This window comes from Vigna unguiculata, chromosome 11 (genome assembly GCF_004118075.2).
Source record: "Vigna unguiculata cultivar IT97K-499-35 chromosome 11, ASM411807v1, whole genome shotgun sequence".
In the NCBI taxonomy this organism is placed as follows: Eukaryota; Viridiplantae; Streptophyta; class Magnoliopsida; order Fabales; family Fabaceae; genus Vigna; species Vigna unguiculata.
Genome location: NC_040289.1, coordinates 33,321,892 through 33,343,113, shown reverse-complemented (window position 1 = coordinate 33,343,113; position 21,222 = coordinate 33,321,892). Strand labels below are relative to the sequence as shown.

The 21,222-nt window shown below is 33.5% G+C and overlaps 4 protein-coding genes across 7 annotated transcripts; 2 read left to right on the top strand and 2 right to left on the bottom strand.

Annotated features, from left to right (window-relative positions):
* The first annotated feature begins 5,476 nt into the window (after positions 1–5,476).
* LOC114168291 (rho GTPase-activating protein 5) lies at positions 5,477–9,036 on the top strand. Of its 4 annotated transcripts, none has more exons than XM_028053047.1 (6): positions 5,477–5,558; positions 5,985–6,378; positions 7,197–7,317; positions 7,528–7,647; positions 7,774–8,004; positions 8,221–9,036. In XM_028053047.1, the coding sequence occupies exons 2-6, from the start codon at positions 5,993–5,995 to the stop codon at positions 8,758–8,760; spliced, it is 1,398 nt and encodes a 465-aa protein (XP_027908848.1). In that variant the 5' UTR covers positions 5,477–5,558; positions 5,985–5,992; the 3' UTR covers positions 8,761–9,036. The 4 variants fall into 4 exon arrangements, with proteins under 4 accessions (XP_027908848.1, XP_027908846.1, XP_027908847.1 ...); XM_028053045.1 differs by lacking the exon at positions 5,477–5,558 and adding an exon at positions 5,578–5,902; XM_028053046.1 differs by lacking the exon at positions 5,477–5,558 and adding an exon at positions 5,578–5,909.
* A 1,095-nt stretch (positions 9,037–10,131) lies between these two features.
* LOC114168292 (protein FANTASTIC FOUR 1-like) lies at positions 10,132–11,615 on the top strand. The gene has a single exon (XM_028053049.1). It carries the CDS (start codon positions 10,662–10,664, stop codon positions 11,376–11,378), a length of 717 nt encoding a protein of 238 aa, XP_027908850.1. The 5' UTR covers positions 10,132–10,661; the 3' UTR covers positions 11,379–11,615.
* Positions 11,616–15,099: 3,484 nt separating this feature from the next.
* On the bottom strand, positions 15,100–16,103 carry LOC114168964. The gene has a single exon (XM_028053968.1). It carries the CDS (start codon positions 16,042–16,044, stop codon positions 15,484–15,486), a length of 561 nt encoding a protein of 186 aa, XP_027909769.1. The 5' UTR covers positions 16,045–16,103; the 3' UTR covers positions 15,100–15,483.
* A 1,501-nt stretch (positions 16,104–17,604) lies between these two features.
* On the bottom strand, positions 17,605–20,811 carry LOC114170559 (uncharacterized protein At2g27730, mitochondrial). Its single transcript, XM_028056062.1, has 4 exons — positions 20,650–20,811; positions 20,106–20,244; positions 18,949–18,987; positions 17,605–18,200 (listed from the first exon to the last, which is right to left on the bottom strand). The coding sequence occupies exons 2-4, from the start codon at positions 20,217–20,219 to the stop codon at positions 18,000–18,002; spliced, it is 354 nt and encodes a 117-aa protein (XP_027911863.1). The 5' UTR covers positions 20,220–20,244; positions 20,650–20,811; the 3' UTR covers positions 17,605–17,999.
* Between the last annotated feature and the right edge of the window lie 411 nt (positions 20,812–21,222).

Here is a 21,222-nt window from a genome sequence, read left to right as displayed (position 1 = left end):
TACTCATAAACATATAATATAATAACAATCGTCTACATAAATACATTGTCCATGAAATCATGCACCTATCATGTAACCTTGCAAAACAGTGTAACATCCAGTCTGGCTTCCACTTGGTCTAAAAATCCCTTATGACAAAGTTAGTTTACTATAGCCTAGTTAGAAATGTATTATCCCACACCAAATCCCGCTATATGAATCTCCTAATCTCCTTAAGCTCTTATCACCTAAACTCCATTCTCTACATGAGTATGTGAGTTTAGTAGAGTTACAATGACTTCACTGTCTAGATTCCTACTCAATACATACCCTAACTTGGATAACATAGCAATTAGAATTAACCATATTTACATAATATACAAGTTAACCATATTTTTCAATCACAAATCTCAAGCTAAAATCTAGAAAACACCATTATCATCTTTCTAAGTTAGTCCACACATAAAATAACACAATTAACACCATGATTATATAATACAAAACTCTCATTCTCTATGCAATTTAACATTCATCATTATTCCAAAATTATCATCCTGTTATGTTTCGCTGTATTCAAGCTTTTAAAATCACATTTCATTCAATCAACATCATAAACACAGTTGAAACCTCATATTTTCACTCATCACATATCACTCAACCATCTCAAACTCGCTCAACAAGTTCCCTTTTTCGCTTAGTGAGACCTATGCATGTAAACTTGCCCAACGAATAGGTAACTCACACAACGACTTTGCCACTAGAACTAAAATACTTGAAATTAGCCCAATGAAGCTAGTCCTCTTCTTGCGGTCCCAAACCAACCCAAGCTTTTGAAAATTTTAAAGTAACTTATATAGTGATTATTTAGCTTACTTAGTGACTCAAGCCCTAAGAGCTTCTTTTATCGGGTTGTCAAAGCGAGTTTTGACTCTCTAAGTGAGCTCTAACTCGCCTAATGAGTGAAAAAGTTTTAAATTTTCTATAATTCTCTTCACGCAAGCAGCTCCAAATCGTAATAACCATGCGAGCAACAATGAAAAAAGAAAATAAAAGTGCAAGTAAATGAAAAAAAAATTAAAAGCTCCAAATGTAAAAGTAAATGGGATTAAAAGAAAATACAGATTTGCCCCAATTTAACCAAGAAATACCTTGATTGGAATATGAATCTACATTGTTGCAGAAATGAAATAAAAAAGTCAACAAAAAATAAGGCTTTTGCCTCTTAAATTATGCAACATCATATTAAAGCTTGAGAGCAAATTATACTTTATAAAGAGCATATGCACACACACACACATATTAGACACATACATTCAAAAATACATATCTATTGGAATAAAGGTGAACAGAAAAATCAATAACTCAGGAAAATAGAATCAATGAACTTGCAATGTGCATACAACTGGGTACCAAAACTTACTTGCAGTCTCCTTCAACATAAAAAACCATGAGCTTAATTGTTCAACGTAACCAATTACCTATACAAAGCAAAAAAAAATGAGTGATAAAATGATCTTGTGATCAGAAAAAACGAAAGAAGAAAAAGGTCATAGATTTAATCCCTCTTAGAAAATCAAAAAAATAAAAAATAAATAAACTTTTTCATTTTAAAAAGAAAGTCGTAAAAACCAAAATAAACAACACATGTAAATAATTTAGTATGTAAATTTTGGCATACTATACATGTTAAATAAAATAGACAATGTATAAACACGTAATATTTTAGTATTAACCTGTGCAACAACTTATCTTATATGTCACAACTTTTTTGTTTGTCCCGTATCCCTCATAGTTATTTATTAAAGTTAACGAGTTGAAGTGATTAATATTTTACTTTTAAGTAGAGATTTGTAGCTTTTATGAAAACTTAGTATTGTGTTTATTTATTAAAAGTAACATTGAATGTTTTATCTACATGGTGTTTTAAAAAATTAAAGTATACAAAATTTTGTATGAGTTGATGTAATGTCTTCAATGCACGATAAAATAGAAAGGACAAGACTATATACCAAAGTAAACACAACAAATATTAGAATCAAACCATAAGATTATTTGATTATGGTAAATGTCAAATATTAGAGACAAAAACTTTCAAATTTAATATTCTTTAAGAGAATTAAACCATTATCGAAATATAGCTTTAAGTGTAAGGCCCCATTTTTCCTGCCCCAAAAGTTAGTGGGCTGCCCTATAGTATTGGGCCTAAAGGCCGGCCCATAGTATATAAGCCTTAGGTCTGCCCTAAACCTAGGGTACCCTACACTTTCAGAAAAGTTGCCCTTGCCTTGAGCTGCAGCCGCCACCCATCTTCTGCTAGGGTTCCATTGCCGGGAAGTTCTGTTACTCCATCCCTATAGCGCATCCTCGGAGCTGCCGTGCTCGTGGTCACGTAGTAGAGGTCTTCGCTAGGTTTTCCAGGTACGGGAAGTTAGAGCTCTTATTTTCCAGTAGTTTTGGTCTGTAATGGTGTGGATTCCTGTTTGTATGATTTTATCCTTCGCTTTGATGTATGAGAATGCTCTATATGCTGGTTTGGTTCGCTTTCATGGCTGTTGCAGTGAAGAACAGTGGCGAGACCTGTTAATCTCGCCCAAGCGAGTCCATCTCGCCTAGGCGAGATGAAACAGGGAGCTCGCCTAAGTTTTTGGCACGAAAAGTCGCCCGGGCGGCTCGCTCAACTTTTGAGCGAGCAGGCAACTCGCCCAAGCGAGATCCCGTGTTGCCCAGGCCCTGGTTTTCCTCGAGCCCTCGCCTAGGCGAAGGGGGGCTCGCCTGAGCGAGCCTGTCTCGCCTGAGCGAGACCCTTCAGCCTGAGCGAGGGGTTTGGGCGAGACAGCGTGGTGTTGGGTTGCATATTTGTTCTCTTGTGCTTGGACTTGTTTGGGTATGGCTGCTATGATAAGATGCATGTACCGATGTATGAATGTATGCCCAATGGGTTGCTATAGATGTGTGACATGATTCATGAATGATGAATGATGAGTGTGGTGGGGACTTAGCATGTGAAATGAGTACGCGGTTTGAAACCAAAGGATCATGGTATAAATATGAGACTAGGCCCCAGGCTCATCGGGGTGGTGATGATCAGAGGTATGGATTTGAGATGTGATTGGTATGAGGATTGAACTTCAAGGGTTGATACGGAATTGAAAAATATAATTCAATATTCTCTTATTGTTGATTTATGAACGTTGGTCCGTGTCAGCGTGTAATTCCTTGGGGTCTCTAGGTGAGACCTCCGGGGTCGCGCTTCAGTGGTCGGGACGTAATTCCATGGCCCTGCTAGTGGGTGTTCATGGTGGTGCCCCATCTGTATAACTAGGTAAGGATTCAAGGTAAGGTTGCATCCTGACGCTCCGAGGAGCCAGTTAGTCTCACTTAGAGCGGACTGACTCTTGTGGTGGGAGTAGCAGGAGGCCTGAAACTCATTAAGGGCTAACCTTGTGGTGGGAGAGATTTTGATTCATCGTAACACTGGTAACACATAGCTCAGGATCGAGCAGCTCAGGGTCGAGCAGGGATATCCACCACAAGTGCAAGCATCCGCTGAATCCGACCGAGTTATACGTATCCGGATGAGTCGGGTCGAGTCGTAGTGTATTGAATGAAGAGTCATAACATGTTTGGTTGCTATGTGGATGAGATGATGAGAATATATGTGATTGCATGTTGAATATGTTGATTGGCTCTAGCTTACCCGTTTTGTTGCATGGTTGTGTTGTATGTGGCTGTTCTTTCTTGCGATGATCATCAACTTGGTTGATGGGAGCAGATGGGCGAAGTTCTCATGGTCAACAAGCGAATGGTGATTCCGCTGCTTAGCCATCTGGGCTGGAGTTTTCCTTGTGTTTTATTTAGGGCTATGGCCCATGTATCTCTTTCTGTACTTCTACGCTACACTCTAAATTGTATTCGTATTCAGCTATGTTACTTCTTGGCATCGTGGTGTGCCTAGTTTTGTAGGGGTGATGTTGGAAACCCCAGGACTGCGTTGTTATGCTATCTTATGTGTGGCGTTTCCTTTAATTGCGCTTATAAATTAAATGGGACGTTACATTAAGTGTTATGATTAAGTTAGAATTACGATGTTCAAATGTTAAAAAATGCAAGTAGTTTTATATTTAAGTTTTTTATGAGAAAATTATCTTGAAATTGTATTTTATTGCGAACTAAGAAGAACTATGTTTTTTTTTTATTCTCATTGATTATTTATAATATAATTTAACTATCAATAAGAAAATTGTGCCAAATACCTTTTAGTCCGGATGGTAAGGAAATTAGTAATCCTTAAATGAGCTCATTTTGACTTCTTTCGAATTAAGTTCTATCCAAATGAGTATCTTGACGCATCCAAAGAATTCAAGTATTACACATTATTTAATTTTAACTTATTGATGATTTAAAATTGCTAAAATACGAAACTATCAATTTAAACGTGATTTTGCACGTCTAAATAACAAAATGGTGATTTTTAGCCATGATGACTAATTTATTAAATATTTTTATATAAATATATTATTTTTATGATGATTAATTTTTTATTTATTTATCAAATTAAACAAAAATATATAAATTTCGTTCTTTTTCTTACAAAACTGACGTCTAAAACTAGTTTTGGACAACTATTTAGTTATTTTTAATATATTATATTCTTATTTAACTTATCTATTTGAAGATTTTATTAAAACTATTTGATGATTTTCTTTTACTTATATATACAAATTTAAAATGTTTCATTAATGATATCATATAAAAAATAGAGAGATAGTTCAAATAATGTAACATCAAATGTATAGATCTTTCAATTAAATTATGTTGCTTTAAAAATCTGTAGTTAAAAACCTGTTTCCTGTTACATATACAAAAATTTATATTCATATAAAATAAATTTATTTAATATTTGATTTATATAAATAAAATTTATATAATATATATTTTAAATTATACTAAAATGTTAAATATATTTTTGGTCCCTTAACTTTAAGTGAATATTGGAATTAGTCTATTTCGAAACTTTAGACCAATTTAGTCTTTTATGTGTCGAAATACGTGAATTTAGTCTTTTTAATCAAATTTTGTTAAGTTTATTTGACATTTCAAGTGTGTTTTATAATAGTATTTGACTTAACATTAAAATAAAATTGTGTCAAACAATATAAATAACTCAAAATAAATAACTAAATTCACGTATTTTAATAGATAAATAACTAAATTGGTCTAAAATTTTAAAATAAACTAATTCTAAAATTCACTAAAAATGAAGGGAAAAAACACATTTAACCTTATTCTAAAATGTAAATTATTGTGTATCGTCAATTTTAATACTGTTTAACATAAATAGTTATTATAATATGAAAATTTTCATTTATTAGTTAAATTCACTATATATATATATATATAATATTTGAATTACTAAAGTATAGCCTTTTAGAATTGAATTTACAGCTAATAATTTCCATATAAATACATAACTCTCTTATTTGTTATCCTCACACCTAACAACTCTATTGACTGAATGATCAAATAATGAGGTTTCTGGCATTGACAATGGAAAGGAAATTGCAGACCAGATTTTACAGGTGTGGCTGGTGCTTTGGATTCTTGTGAAATGGAAGTTGGATAAATGACACAACTCACACACCTTCTCTCCACCAAACACTATTATTGCTCTTAACTACTGTTGTGCTGTAAAATTTCACCCTCTTCAATTCTTTTCTTTCCCACCACTTTTCTCACACCTTCTTCATCATCTTTCTTCAACTTCTTCCAAAACAAAACACACACTTCAACATAAACAACATTAAAAAAGATAAATCCCAGTTAATGATACTCACGTTCCACATTGTTCTGGACACTTTTCTTGGATCCAACACCAAAAAGACAACAACTTGTCCATCAAAACCGAAAATTTTCTTTAATTCTGGTTAAGGGTCTCTCTCTTCTCTTCTATTTTTTTATCTTCCAAGAAAAAAAGTGAGTTTTTTTTTTTCGTTTTTCCATTTCAGTGTGAGTCATGACCGAGGTGCTTCATTTCTCTTCTTCTTCGTCGCCAACCGCTTCTTCCTCTGACGGCATTCTGGTTGTCTCCGCCGAGCAAGAACCGGCGCCACCCTCGTCTGCGGTGGTGGAAGGGTTTGCCACGGTCACCGACTGTGAGGCGCGCGGGGTCACAGACAGAACGCAGCAGGAACTGTCGCTGCTGGCCATTCTTGTGACCCTTTTGAGGAAATCGTTGATTGCTTGCAAGAGTGAGGGGAGAGGTGACCTCTGCACCATGGAGATTAGTTGGCCTACTAACGTGCGCCATGTTGCGCATGTCACCTTCGACAGGTTCAATGGCTTCTTGGGCTTGCCACGTGAGTTCGAACCAGAAGTCTCCACAAGGTCTCCCAGTGCTAGGTACGTGCTCACCACACTGTTCCTTTTTTAGTTTTTCTTATGTCATAATAATGTTATCATGCTGCTTATGATTACTTCAGATTTAGTCTGATAAAAAAATTTAAATTTTCTGACATCTATCTTTCAAAAAGTATTGCATTTATGGAAAAAGTGAAACCATTTTAGTAAAATTATTTCGGAAGTGACATATATTTATGGTAATAATCTCTTGCAATATACTAGTCAATGATTGTAGAATGTGAGTAAATTGTTAAAATTGGAGAGATATGATTTTAAGTCAAACATTATAGAATATGATTCTGACAGTTAAGCAATGTTTATATAACGTGAGTTGAATGTTAAAATTAGAGAAAAATACCTTAGTAGATCTCTTTTGGCCTATTTCTACTGTTCATGATTGAGTTATTTTGGTGTTTCTGACTTGGGGTGGTGTTGGAAATGCCTCTGAGGAAGAAACTCTAAGAAAATCTGCCTCTAAAAGATTTTTGGGCTATGATCCAGTGATTTGTGGTTACGATGAGGTTCATCCTCTATTGGAAGGTTCTGCATGTGTGAATCCTTCAAAGAGGGGTACAACACTATTTATTAATGTTTTTGAATCACTTAAAAGCATTTTAATTTGTGGATTGCATGTTTTATGATGGATTATTTCTGCTTGTTACTTGCACGTGTTATATGACACACTGTATAAAAAGTTTGCTCTGAAAATTTGAGAGCTCTGCCAACTCAGTTTGTTACTTGTCTCTATCATGATTTATGATGAAAATAACTATTATGTTGTTTGATTTTGGTGTATTTGTTTTGATTTTCACATGCAGTGCCACTGTTTTTGGAGTTTCAACAGAATCCATGCAGTTATCATATGACACGAGAGGGAACAGTGTTCCAACCATACTTCTACTAATGCAAAGGCACTTGTATGCTCTCGGAGGGTTGCAGGTTAATCACCTACACATTTCTCAGTTTTGATTCTTCTTTTCAATTCACAATGAATTAAACAACTGAGAACAATTTAGAATATGCCAAAAAGAAAAATGTCAGTCCTGTTTTGTAATCCACCACTCTATACAAATTTAATCATTACTTCAATTTACAAAATGACTCTATGTCTGCTCCTTCTCAGTTAAACAATTGAATTTACCCTTGCAGGCAGAGGGGATTTTCAGAATTAATGCAGACAATACTCAAGAAGAGAATGTTAGGGATCAATTGAACAGGGGATTGGTCCCAGAAGATGTTGATATACATTGTTTAGCTGGACTGATTAAGGTATAATATAAAAGAGAAACATGGTACATGTTTGGAAATACCATGATTTCTGTTTTGGTGTGATCAGAGGTGTATGTGTATGTACTACATTGATAATTTGATTTTGAAATTCTTGTGCTTTTGAAGGCTTGGTTTAGGGAACTGCCTAGTGGTGTTCTGGATTCTTTATCACCAGAGCATGTAATGCAATGCCAGACCGAAGATGATTGTGCAGAACTGGTTAGTCAGCTTCCTCACACTGAAGCTTCCCTCTTGGACTGGGCTATTAATCTGATGGCTGATGTTGTTCAAGAGGAACGTCTGAATAAGATGAATGCACGCAACATCGCAATGGTTTTTGCACCAAACATGACTCATGTGAGTTCCTGTTATTTTTTTCTTCTCTAATGTACAACATTGAAAGTAGACATCATGGAAATCCAAATCAAGTTTTATTCTCAAAGTGAAGCTATTTTTGTGCTATCTGTTTGATATTGGTCATGTATATAGGTAAAAAGAGGCCAATGTGATATAGTTGATGTATCTTACTATGGTAGAGGTTTCAGTCACAGAATTCTATCTTTCTGGTTGCAGATGGCAGACCCTTTGACTGCATTGATGTATGCAGTTCAAGTGATGAACTTTCTGAAGACACTTGTGTTAAGGACACTGCGAGAGAGAAAGGATTGTGTGGTAGAATCGTTTCCTGGGTTTTGTTTAGAGCCCTCTGATGAGAATGGAGATCACAGTCTTTTGGAGTCCTGCCAGCAAGATGATGTTGGCACTGAAAGTGAAGAGTCTGGAGAAACCTTTGTTTCTGAGACAAATGTATCAGAATGTTCCTCTGAATCTCTCCAAAACAAATATTCAACTATAGGAGAATGTGGCAGTTTTATAGGCTCTTCTGAGAATCTGGATTTTGAGGAGGAACTGCATTGTGAGTTTCCAACCAAAGGAAACCTTGGAAAGAGTAAGAGTGGACAATCAAGTGATTCCATTGCTAAAAAGGGGTCCAAAAAAACCGGAGGTCTGCAACAACCTGTGATCAATGCAACAGTGTCTGCTGAGAAAAAGGGTATCAGTAATCTGAGCCGCATAGATTCAAGATCAGAGCGAATAGAAGCCTGGCGGTGAAAGAATCATCCCTGTGAAATGTAGTTTGATTCTGACATTGTGCATTGTAATTGAAGTTTGGTTGAAGTACAAGTTTGTGAAGTGGTTCAAGTTTTATTTCCTCTGTTTGTTTAACTTGTTGGATTCTAGAATCACACTGACATTGTACCGAAATAACATTTCCTATGTGTGTTCATTTGTGTTCTCAACTTCTCATAATTATTCCTGAATTGCAGGCCATTCACATGTCAATGTTGCAGTGTAGAAATAAATAAGAACTTCTGGATTCTTGTTCTATCAGTTCGCTAATACTAAGGTACAAATACGGTATGCTAATTAATACCTAACTCAGTTCTCACAACAATCTGTTAAAAAAATTGTTTATAAAATTGATTTTTTGTTTTCCAATAGTAAAGGATCCTCTGTATCAACTTTGATGAAAAAACTCAACATTGTAATGCATGAACCTCAACTTTTCTTTGGAAATAATGCAATTATTGCAGACACATTAGTTTCCTAAAAGCTGACTACAGTATTTTTTATTCATCATGGCTCTAAAGTTTACATACAATAGACACAATCATAACTCATGATTCCCCCTTTCAACTCATGTCAGATTATCAATTTGGAACTGTACAATGGAATTCCCATTTTTCAAAGTGGGAAGAATCATGCATGGGAATGGTCGGACCCACAGAAGAAAAAGTTTATGCTTTTACCAGGGTATTGAGCGAAAAATGATCAGTTTTTTTTTTTTCCTGCATCATGCTTTTTGTTTTTGGACCATAATGGACTAACAATGTGAGTAACTTTGGATCATGAATTCCCTTTCTCTCTAACATGAGTAATTTGCGTAAGGTTAGAAACATTCAATAATTATGGTTTGTTACCAACCAACCCAAGTTTGACTTGCTAAAAGGTATTGTCAACTTCTATATAGTGTCAACCTAAGTGTTCCTTTTCTCTGGTTTTTATTTTTTGTTCTAATTTTTGCTTTCATGGCTATGTATAATAAGAGGCCACAGTTGGTTTATCATTTGTATTTTATTCTAATCTTTAAGTAACTTGTATAAATATCTTCCTTTAAAATCTCTTATTATTTACAAAGAAAAAGAAACATGTACTACGCTATGAGGCTGAGATGAGACCAATAATGAGACAAGAAGGAGTATAATAAGAAATATATAAAACCAACGAAACATGAGTTAAATTCACATATAATGAACTATATAATGGATTGACATCACCACCTTCAATCTCTTATTATATAATGAACTATATAATTAACTTTTCTATTTTTACTTGATCTAAGATTTAAATTCCCCAACAAAAATAAGAATCAGTACATTTCGATGACAAAAGGGTGATCTAGAATTTAGAATTTGTGTAGGTTTTGGTTTGCTCTCACAAGTGGTACCAGTAGTAGTGCAATAACAAATACGATGCTTTGGCATATACGGATATGCAACTTTGGAAAACAGGTGTAGAGCATGACCAACACAAAATTTGATATTTTGACATTCCTTTTTAGATCTCAAAGATCTGATAGTGAAAGTGAGAAGAATAAACCATTATTGAACGAGCAAGTGTAAAAATGAGGTAACCGAATATTGGTGATGCTGTTTTCAGCATGCATAACTCCAGTTGCTACTTGGTACCATACAAGATTCCAATTTTAAGTTAATGAGATAGCAAATCTCAGAACAATGTGTGAAAATTCCACAGGTCTAGTTCTATAACCACTCATTCATATGCAGGTCAACATCATCATCAGATAAAAAGATACCAAAAATCACAGACTCCTCTGTTATAAATAGATACTCATCAACAACACATTCCCTTAGATTTTTTTCCCTGTATTCCTTCTGAATCTTCGGTTGTGCTATTAATTATTTTCTCCACAAAATCAACAGCAACAAGCCATGTCAGTGTGTGGAAGCTCACAACACATGTTTGAGAAGCCATCACTGCCAGAAAACCCTACCCTCATTGAATCCTTCTCAGGGAGCCAAATCAAACAACCCCTCTACTCCTTCACTGACTTATTTGGTGAACTCCATTTCAAGGAAAACCCCATACACCACACAAATGCTGTTTCAAACATCACCCCAAGAACATGCACACCCCACAAGAAAAGTGACAGTTTTTCCTCCTTGGGCTCTGAGAGCCTGCACGTGTGCACCGAAGGGCTTGGCTTTGAGAGCTCCGATGATGGTGAAGAGTGGAAGAAGGAGGTGAGGGATTTGGAAAGTGATGAGAGAGAGAAAGATGGTGGGATTTATTATGGGAAGAAGCGTTTAGGTTTGGGAGAACATTGGAGGAGAAGGGTGAGTAGTGCATATAGGGTGGAATATATATACCCTCCTCCGATTTCGTGCATGGGGAACTTCATCTCTTATAGAAACAATGGAAGGTTTGTTCTTAAGAAAATAAGAACACCCTCTCAAGAGTTTTTGCGAGCTCATAGGGAAGATGGGAGGTTAAAGCTTCACATTGTGCAGAATGATGAGGACGAAGAGTTTATGGCAGAAGAAGAAGGTGATGATTATGATGGTGCTGACGGTGACAACCATGGAGAAGCAGATGAAGCAGAAGTTGTAGAAATGGGAGAAGAAAATCTGGGAAAAGAAAATTGTTAGTGTGACAGATATGAAGTAAATGAAGAAAAAGGAAACTCTTGTGTAAGCCACTCTGCAGATGAAATAAATAAAGGAAATTTTTATATTTGTGTATTTATTTTTGGCGATTACTTTTGTGTTCCTCGTTCAAAACATATTCTAAAACTATATTTATGTCTTTTAGAATTATTTTTATTTTGTATAAGCAGTTAAATGTAGTCTCTGGATCCCATCTCGGTGATAAAGAGACATTCTATCGTGGTAATGAGAGCTTAGTAATGACAAATTATATTTAGATTTTTATTAAAGATAAATAAATAAAAAGATGTGTAAAATAATTTAAAATAATAACCCATGAAAAAAAAAATACACGTAAAGAGAATTTTAAAATATTTTAAATAAGAACATTTTCCTTTATTCTTCTTCCGAATACTGATATACATTGCATCCTATTTTTGAATGGATCACAAACACGAGTGATGAACACTTGATTTCGATCAATGGAAAGAAAAAATATGATGGTTGAATATCTTTTCAAACACCTAAAGCAATATACAAATACATGATGGGAAAATGAAGGATATTATATCTATAACAATATAAATATCTTTTTTTTTCACATTTTATTATTCTAGTTTTAATTTTAATTATTTTACAAATAATTTTATAAATAATTTATTTTTAATGATTTTCTAAAAATCTTTTTTATCTTTAACAGTTATTTTAAAAATTTTAATATATTTTTTTTCTAATTTTATATTTAACAGTTATTTTAAAAAATAATTATATATTTTTAACTCAAATATTTATAAAAATTAAAAAATGCGAATACAAAATTATTGTACCTGTGTTTTCACTGATAAGAATCAAAGAAGATAAAAGAAAGATATTCATAGAATAGTTTGTAATTAGTTGAATCCTATCTTAGAATCACAGGCCAACAGGCCATTTTTCATTAACTAAAAATAATAAAAAGTTATACTTTCTTCGAAAAATAAGTATGATATATTATTTACTAAATATTACTTGAAATAAGTTTATTAATATGTCTCGTATAATTAAACACAAGTAAACATATAAGAAGATAAACAAAAAGTTTATATCAGTCTATCTAATTAAAACGCCACAAAGTAAACAGATTATAAAGACATAATTAGTTGAAGTGTTTATATTAGCTAGTTTAATCAGAATGAAGCCCTATATTTATTTCTTCACATAGTTAAACAAAGATCCTTCTTTATAATAATGTATGTTAGAAAATTGTACGAGTCTAAGTTTAATATCGGATAGAAATGAAAAAAAAAATTGAATAATATATAAGACAAAAGAATTCTTAAATTTACTGTCTTAAAAATTTGGATTAGATGTAGTGTCATGAAGGTTGAGTTAGTGTCTTATTAATATTAATATTGTATCTATTCAGTAAACCATTCATTCAAGACCCAGCATACAAGAATACTCTTGGTTGATAAAACCATTGATATATTTAGCAAATCAATCTTGATACATCTTAATATAAATGGATTAGTCTCTAAGTAGTTTCTTCCTGGTTTCAAACCGCACCTCATACACTTTCAAATTTTAATTTTATTCTTTATTTAAAGATTTTCATTTTTTAGATTTGAGCTTTAGAATGTATAATCCAAAAATAATTCAGAATATACAATTTTAAATATAAAATTATATATTATAAGATGTAAAATCTAAAATCTAAATTATATTTTGCAAGTCAAACAAAAACAAATGTTAATCTCTTCGATCCACATAACAAGACAGTTGGTGTCTTAGTGATAAGGTGTTCTAGCAATGAGTCTGGAACAAAAACTTAAGGAGTGGAAGAAAGAGTGCAGCACCAATGTAAGAAGAAGATGAAGCAAAGACAAATAAAAATGTATGGAAGTAATTGCTTTATTTTGTTAGTGCATCATATATTACTGATATCACTTTCCACCTCGTCTGTTTAATCGTAAAAGTCGTGTCCTCCAATTTTCGAGGAGCTTAACGTAAAAATGGTATATTTTGATACTTTGTCTTGATTTGATAATAATATAATGTTTAAAAATTATCTTATCTTATTAATTCAAACATTCTATTATTCTATTGTAGAGAATTGGAATCTTATAAGTATCTGTGCACTTCACTCTGTTGTCACCCACACAAACCAAGCAGGGTCGGCTTGTTTGGTAGCATAGTAATTTTATTCTGAATTATTAAGACTTTTTATTACAATGTGCGTGGTTAATGTCTTACAAGTGTTTGACGTTGGTCTCTTAGAGACCCTGCCCATGACCGTTTTTTGGTTCATCATCATGCTCTGCACTTCTCTCTTTTACGTGATGCAAAAACCCTTTTTCTTCTTTTTTCAAAATAGTTTTGCGTAAAGGCTTCAAATATTTTGCTGGATTCAGCATGTGAACTTTTAACTTTTGGTATTCAATATGTAGAAACCATTTGTATATCAGATCTGGAATATGTATGTTGTTTGATCACAGAATATTTTACATGAAGTTCATACATCTTTATTTTCTCCTCAATTGATTGACGATTTAGGATAGAAATATTTTCTCCTCACCTTGTGAGCTGATGTTCCTGCATGTACTGAGCCACTTGTTTTGGTATCCCATGAGCCTGCATCTTGCTCTGTTTCTGATTGAGGACCTTAAAGTTCAGTATATAATTTACCATTTAGTTCAAAGCATGTATTAATAGACAAACAAATGCATACACATATTAGGGAGGACAATTTTTGGCAGACAATTTACATAGATTGATTGTGATCCACATAGGATTTTTCGTTTCTCGCAATAATCATGCCAATTAACCCATTGTGAGTTCCCGTTTTACCAATCACCAAGTGTAAAAAAAAAGCATGTCGTTCCTTTCTCCTTATGGGACCTTATCTAGAATCACAATTCATTGACTCATACAATACCTGATGCACCATTTTCTGGCACTGGCAAATCGTAATCAAGTTACATAACAATGGTAGCATTTGTTAGCACATTTAAGCACGTGAAGGTACCACCAACTATTGACGTGATTATAAAATGCTGCAAGAAAGTCAACAACAGTTTATCTTTGGGAAACAGTCTATAATATCCTATAAAAATGACATGATGAATGATTATTGTATCAGACTGTACATAGGTTCTGTAATAGACTAATTAACTCATGAACTTGATGGTATCAGTATCTCTTTATGGTTGTTTAATGAGTAGCCAAGTATATCATTGAAAACGTATGCACAATACACCCTTCATGCTACGATTTTAGAGTTCCCTTTTTTGTGTGTGTAATGGCTTTTAAATGGGAAAACAAGTCAGTCCTAGATCATTGAACAGACCCGATCAGAAAATAAATGCAGAGCAATGCTTTGATGACCCATGGATTAAGCACTTTCAACTTTCAAGTACTTCATTACATATTCTACCGAAATCATGAGAATAAGAGAGTAAAATTCAAGGGCATACCTCGAGAGCAAGCTTCTCTTGCCATCATCAAGCACAAACGTCTACTGATATTGATAAGCAAGCACAAGTCTCTACTGTTATTGATAAACACTACCAACAAAAGTTAGCATCTCTATCTACATTAATTGGGTGTATCATCACAACATAAGAATGTATACTTTCTGTTATACTTTTACCAACAGTTCAAGAATATGATGAACAACAATCTATTTTCTAATTCTAAGCAAGCGAGGTAGATTAAAATTGAAGATTAACAAAGAGAAGCACAGTAGTGAAAAACAATAGTATCCTTTGTTAGTAGATACTACCTAAGTCAATATGTATGCCCCAAATCCATAGAATTTCAAAAAACTAATCAAAGCCACAAGGAAATCATTCAAGACAACAAAATTTCATAGGATAAGGATTCTGTACTATCATAACTGAGCATCACATTTCTTGATAACAATGCCTACTATAAGCAACAACTTTCCACAATCATTGGTCTCAAAATAGATTCTAAGCTCGCTTCAGAAGCATACGCAATATTGCATATGCAGAAAATGAGAAACGGAATAACAGGTTGAATCTCGAAGGCATAAACAAAACCTAAACTGAAAAATCTAATTCAATTGCAGAATACAACAACTAGTCACAGAGTGTACACTCTCACTGGCCTAAGCTGCAGCGGTGGTGAAGACTTCAAGTTCGGAGGTGTTCTCCTGATCAATGACGTCGAGAAAGACGGGATCAACGGTGACGTGGCTGTCGACGTGGACCTTGAAGTTATGGTCCCACCACACGACCTTGGCGATGCCGGAGATGTCGACGGTAGCGTCGAGCACCATCTCGCGGCGCGCGACGTCTTGGAGGAAGCGCTTGGCGTGGTGCGCGAGCTGGAGCGCGTGGAGACGGGCGGGAAGGCGGAGGAGCTGGCAGGAGCGTGGCGGCTGAGAGCCGGCTTGAACCTGAGCCGAGCCGAGGAGAGAACCCTCGTAGAAGATGGACATGGAGGTGGAGGAGTAATGGATGGGAGCAATGTTGGGGTTAGTGACGTGGACGGTGAGGAGAAGCTCTGCGTCGAGGAGAGGTAGGTTTAGTTTGAAGGATGTCAAGTTTATGGATATGAGGTGGAACGTTGGGTCCTTCGGTTTGGCGGAGATTATGGCGGTGGCTGCAACCGCGGACGCTGCTCCGATTATCGCAGAACTCCAGCTCCATTTTATCTTTTTGCCCATTGCAATTCGGGTGCGATTATACAGTGGACTTGGTGTGAGTGTAGTGATGAAATCAAAATTTTATACATTTTTTTAAGTACTTTTATATAAGCAAATTTTGTGATGTAGAAAACGTTACTAATTTTTGCATGTACAAATCGTGATTATGTAAGCATGGAGGTTTTATTTCAATTACACAATACCTTTAATTCTAAATTTGTTAGGTTTTATATTAATTACCTTAAATATTATATCACTAATAAGCTCCATTTAATTGACCCAACAGCTTACTAAACACCAAAAAAGAGTTGGGTAGAAACAGGAGATTGAAATCACGACAAAACACACCTTAACTATGCCTCTCCTCAATTGTCAATTCGTCTTTCCCAGTACCTTGTTGCATCTATCTTTCTTAATGTATCAATAAAAGTAGGATCTTAACTTACTTTAAGATAAGTCGTTTATGCTTGAAAAACTTGAAAGTGTGTGATGATGGATATGATCCTCACCTGGTGTAAGATAAATCTTGTCAATCGGACTTAAAAAAAAATATGTAGTAACTAGTGAACATCTATATTCAGAATAAGATTTATCACTTAAGATTAATTAAGAATAAAGTAATATACATATTAACAAATCAATAAGAATATGTATACCATATAAATATAAAAAGATTTTATTACAGTTAAAGAATAAATATGTAATTAAAAAAATAAACAGTAACCCCTAGGTAAATAAAGGATACAAATCTTAATTTTAGTATAAAAATTATAAGTCTATGAGCAACTATAAAGGAGTTGATCATCAAACCTAAAAGAAGACAACAAATATTAAGTATTCTAAGAGAAGAGATCAACATCTCTCTGCACTGGAACAATTATAATTTTCTATCTATTACATCGATTAATATGCTTTCAATTTATCTAGTTTCATCCCAAGGTACCCAGGATGAAAGAATCAAGGAGACATGGAAAGAAATGACAATCAAAGTAATACTAATTTGACAATCTCATTTTATCTCCGTTCAATTACATAAACATTAACTTAATACACATTTTAATATTTAAAATTTGACATAGACTTATAAAATTTTAAAAATTATATTATAATATAAAATATTAAGAATTATATTATATAATTATAGTATAAAATATCATAAATTTTAAAACATATAAAAATATAAAAATATAAAAGATATAATATATATATATATAATAGTATATAAAGTCAAATGATGAAAATAAAATCACATGATATATGATTTTATTTTTTTATCTTATATATTCATCCATTTAACGTTAAAAGAAGTTAGTAAATATTCAAATAAAAAAACATTTATTTTTCTCCAATATTAAATATAAAAAACAAAAATTATAATTATGTAAATATCACCTAAAATTATCAAATAACAATGACAAAAATCAAATAATTATGAAAAAGAATAAAAATAATTAAATATATATTATACAAATAAATTATCAAAAAATCAAAACAAATTTTGTAATTACCTAATAAATTTAAAAGATTTTAGCTATTTGAAATTAAAAAAAAAAATTAAGTAAATACTCATCCCATCCTCAGTCAGTCAATATGGGAATTCTTTATAAAAAAAAATCGATATAGATTTAAACTATATCTCGATGAAGATTCGTTTACTATTCCAAATATCCTTCACTTTAGACATTACATTCATACGCTAATTGCGGCTCCTGCAACATACAATCTCCACTCCTTTTTCATCACCATCTCTCACCCGCTGCTGGTGAATGACATTTGAACGATTGGGAAAAAAATTGATGCTCGTCATGCTAAGTAGCATGAGAAAATATCACTAACATGTTTAAACATAAAACATTAAAGTAGTAATTCGTGATAATAGAACGATGCAATAAAATCATAGTTAGTAGTGTGGTTATTTATTTTTGTGCGACTTGCTGCAACCAATACCAAAATGAGAAAATGAACAGCTGAAATGTTCAATCCTGCACTTCTGGCTTCTTTGCAGTGCCCTTAAGGTACCACCCCAAAGCCCCAAGAATTGTTATGGTGCCAGCTACCACTGCATAATTCCGGTGCTTGTCAGTTGAAACTCTTTCAGCTGATGCTCCAGTGTGTCCTGAGCCACTTGGTTTGGCATCAGTTACTGAACCCCCTGAGCTTGCTTCTGGTTGAGGACCCTAAATTAGAGGATACAATTATCATTAGCTTCAAAGTAAGACTTCCGATAGACAAACAAATGCATACGAAACTGGAGAAAAAATTCTTGAAAACGTTACAGAAACAGAGTCACAAACACACAATAGTAACAGGATATAAAGTAACATCAACATTGTAGTTATTTGGTCTTTAAGATAGAACCAAGAGCAGGATAAAATATGCAATGGGCTTTCAATATAACTTAAAAAAGGCATATAACCCAAGTTAGCAAAAAAAAGAAAAGGTGTATAAATATGTTCATATTATTTCTTTATGGATGTTTAATGAGCAACCAAGGTTATCATGATCCGTGTATACAGAATAATCTTCATGAAGATGCAACAAGTTATGCTGAACCTACAGCAGACAACACTGAAATTTCCAAATAAAGGGGTGACAACTTTTCTTTTTTCTAAAACATGTTCTACACCCAATTACAACTTTCCTCAGCTTTATACAAATAACAGCTTAGCATTTGAATTTCAAAATAAAACATAAAACAGATCGGGCATATATGTTGGTTGGCTCTAGTATATTCTTTTGAGTGGGTGTAATGGCCTTGAAATGTGTAAAAAATTCACTCCCGTCTAATCCATCTATTTTCCACCAAATAAAATCAGTAAGCATTCACATTCAGAAAAATATACATAGGAAAATTGTTGATCCAATGAAGTTATCAAATATTGCACATAAATCATAAAGACTAAGAGGGTATAACTTAAGACATACCTTGCGAGCAAGCTTCTCCAACTTCTCTTGCTCTGCTTTCTGCAAAATGAAAAATAAATAAACACCCAACATGTATACTACTGTCAAGCACAAACCTCCACTGATGTAAGGAAACTTTAGAAACCAGAACCAGCAACTTTCTCCACGGTAATAGATTGAATTAGCAAAAGAGATGGATCTATACCATTATATTTTCAATAACATGACGAAAATGTTGAACAGTAATCTATTTTGTACGCAACTGCTAGACTATAATTGAATATTAGAAGAGCACAAAAATAAAAAGGTAATTGTTTCCTTCTGTTAGAAGTTAGAGCCTGAAACAATATGAATGATCCAAACAACATAATTCAATAGACTATTAAAGGCCAAAGAAGTAAGCTTTAAAACAAACAAAACTTTTCAAAGCATTTTAGAAAATAATGATTCAATAGCAGGATCGTTTAAAACAAACAAAAATTTTCAATGCATTTTAGAAAATAATGATTCAATGACGCATAAAGTTGTTGTCTGCACTAACATAACTGAACATCATAAATTTTATTAGCAATGCATGCTAGAAGCAAATTTTCTCCAAGATCTGGTTTCAACATGAATTCTAAGAATGTCTCAGAATCATATTGTGCCTGCATAAAAACTCATCACACATGCTACGCAGCAACTTTCCCAATTACCAAAAGCTTAAGCTGTTGAGTGAAAGCAGATAAATAGTCTCAGAACTCATATCCCTTCACACAAAAAGCCCTCTGAGTCTTAACTAAGACAATGCACAGGCCCACCCTACCTTGTGCTTAGATTACCCACTTAATCACAAAGGCTCTGATTCCACATCATGAACCAATTATTCAAAAAACGTTAAGGCGTGAGAAAAATGACACAAACGCTTGCATCACAGTATAAGGGTACCATAGCTCACTTCATGTCAGACAAAACTTCCGAAACCCTAGAAAACCAAATCAAACCTTAATTATACAGCGGTATTCATATCCCTAGCATAAAGACATACCTCAATCCTAACAAACACGGACAACAGCAACACAGGTAAGAAAAATGCGAAGACAAAACTTCTGAACTCGCGAATGTACTCCAATAGAAATAGAAATACATTAGAAAAACTGTCCATCCATAGCATAATTATGCAAAACTGTGGAGGTTACCTTGAAGTAAGCATTTTCTGCAGCCTTTTCCTCCTCGCTCAGTATTTTTCCAGAACCAGAACCACTGCTAAACAACCTTCTAGATCCGTACCGTGCAGCCACACGCGCAGCCATTGCAATTAGTTGTATTTCTTCTCCACTGCAAATAAAACAAAAAATCATAAGACCGACGTTAAATTAATTAAAAACAGATTCACATTAAAATCAGAGCTCAATTTCACATATTCCAAACATTTCCCAAAAACCTCAACAATTTCAGATTGTGTATATAGCAAGAAGAAAACATAAAAGTGGTACGCAAATCTGATGGGGTTTTCCGAGAAATGGCGCTATATTAAGACTATAACTGAAAATCTCTCGTTTTCGTGGATTGGTTAAATAAACAAGTGATGCGAAAACGTGATTCTAGTCAGCTTAAAACATTGCATTTTTCGGAAGTTCCTACACACCGATTCGCGAGAGATACAAAACCCGATCAAACTTTACTTGAAAAATTTTGTATAGAAAACACTAAATCCATAATAACAAAAATCGGAATAATTACCAGACTGAATTCAGAGTAGAGCGCAGAGATTAGGAAGCAGAAGCAACGTGAGTTATATTAGTGTTGAAGCCCTTCCCTTGTGGTTGAGGGTTCATATACGGCACCGTTTGGAACTACTCTATTTTGCCTTTGCATTAGCACCAAGTATTTCGACTCCTTCCTTAAGATGATGCTTTTTTTTTTTAAATTAAAATAGATAGTAATATTCTAACTTTTTTTATTGAAACTATTTGTCATAAAATTCAATTCAATGTAAGCAAATATTTGGGAAATATAATTTTTAAAATTTAATATTTAAAAGAATTAAAACGTCTAGAATATTTTTTTTTTTTTGATAAACACTTCTAATAGTAAATAAGAGCAAGAAGAGACATCAGAGACTAGCATAATTTAAATTTTTGTATTTTTCTAAAAAATTGTTTACGGAGAAATTCATTTAACTTAAAAAATAAAGTATAAAATTAATTTATTGTTTAAATAAATAAATTAAAGTAGCATATATGATTGTAAAGAGCGTTTCTTATTTATTGTAATTAGGTTTAAATATATATTTGGTTCCTATTTTTGTTGTTT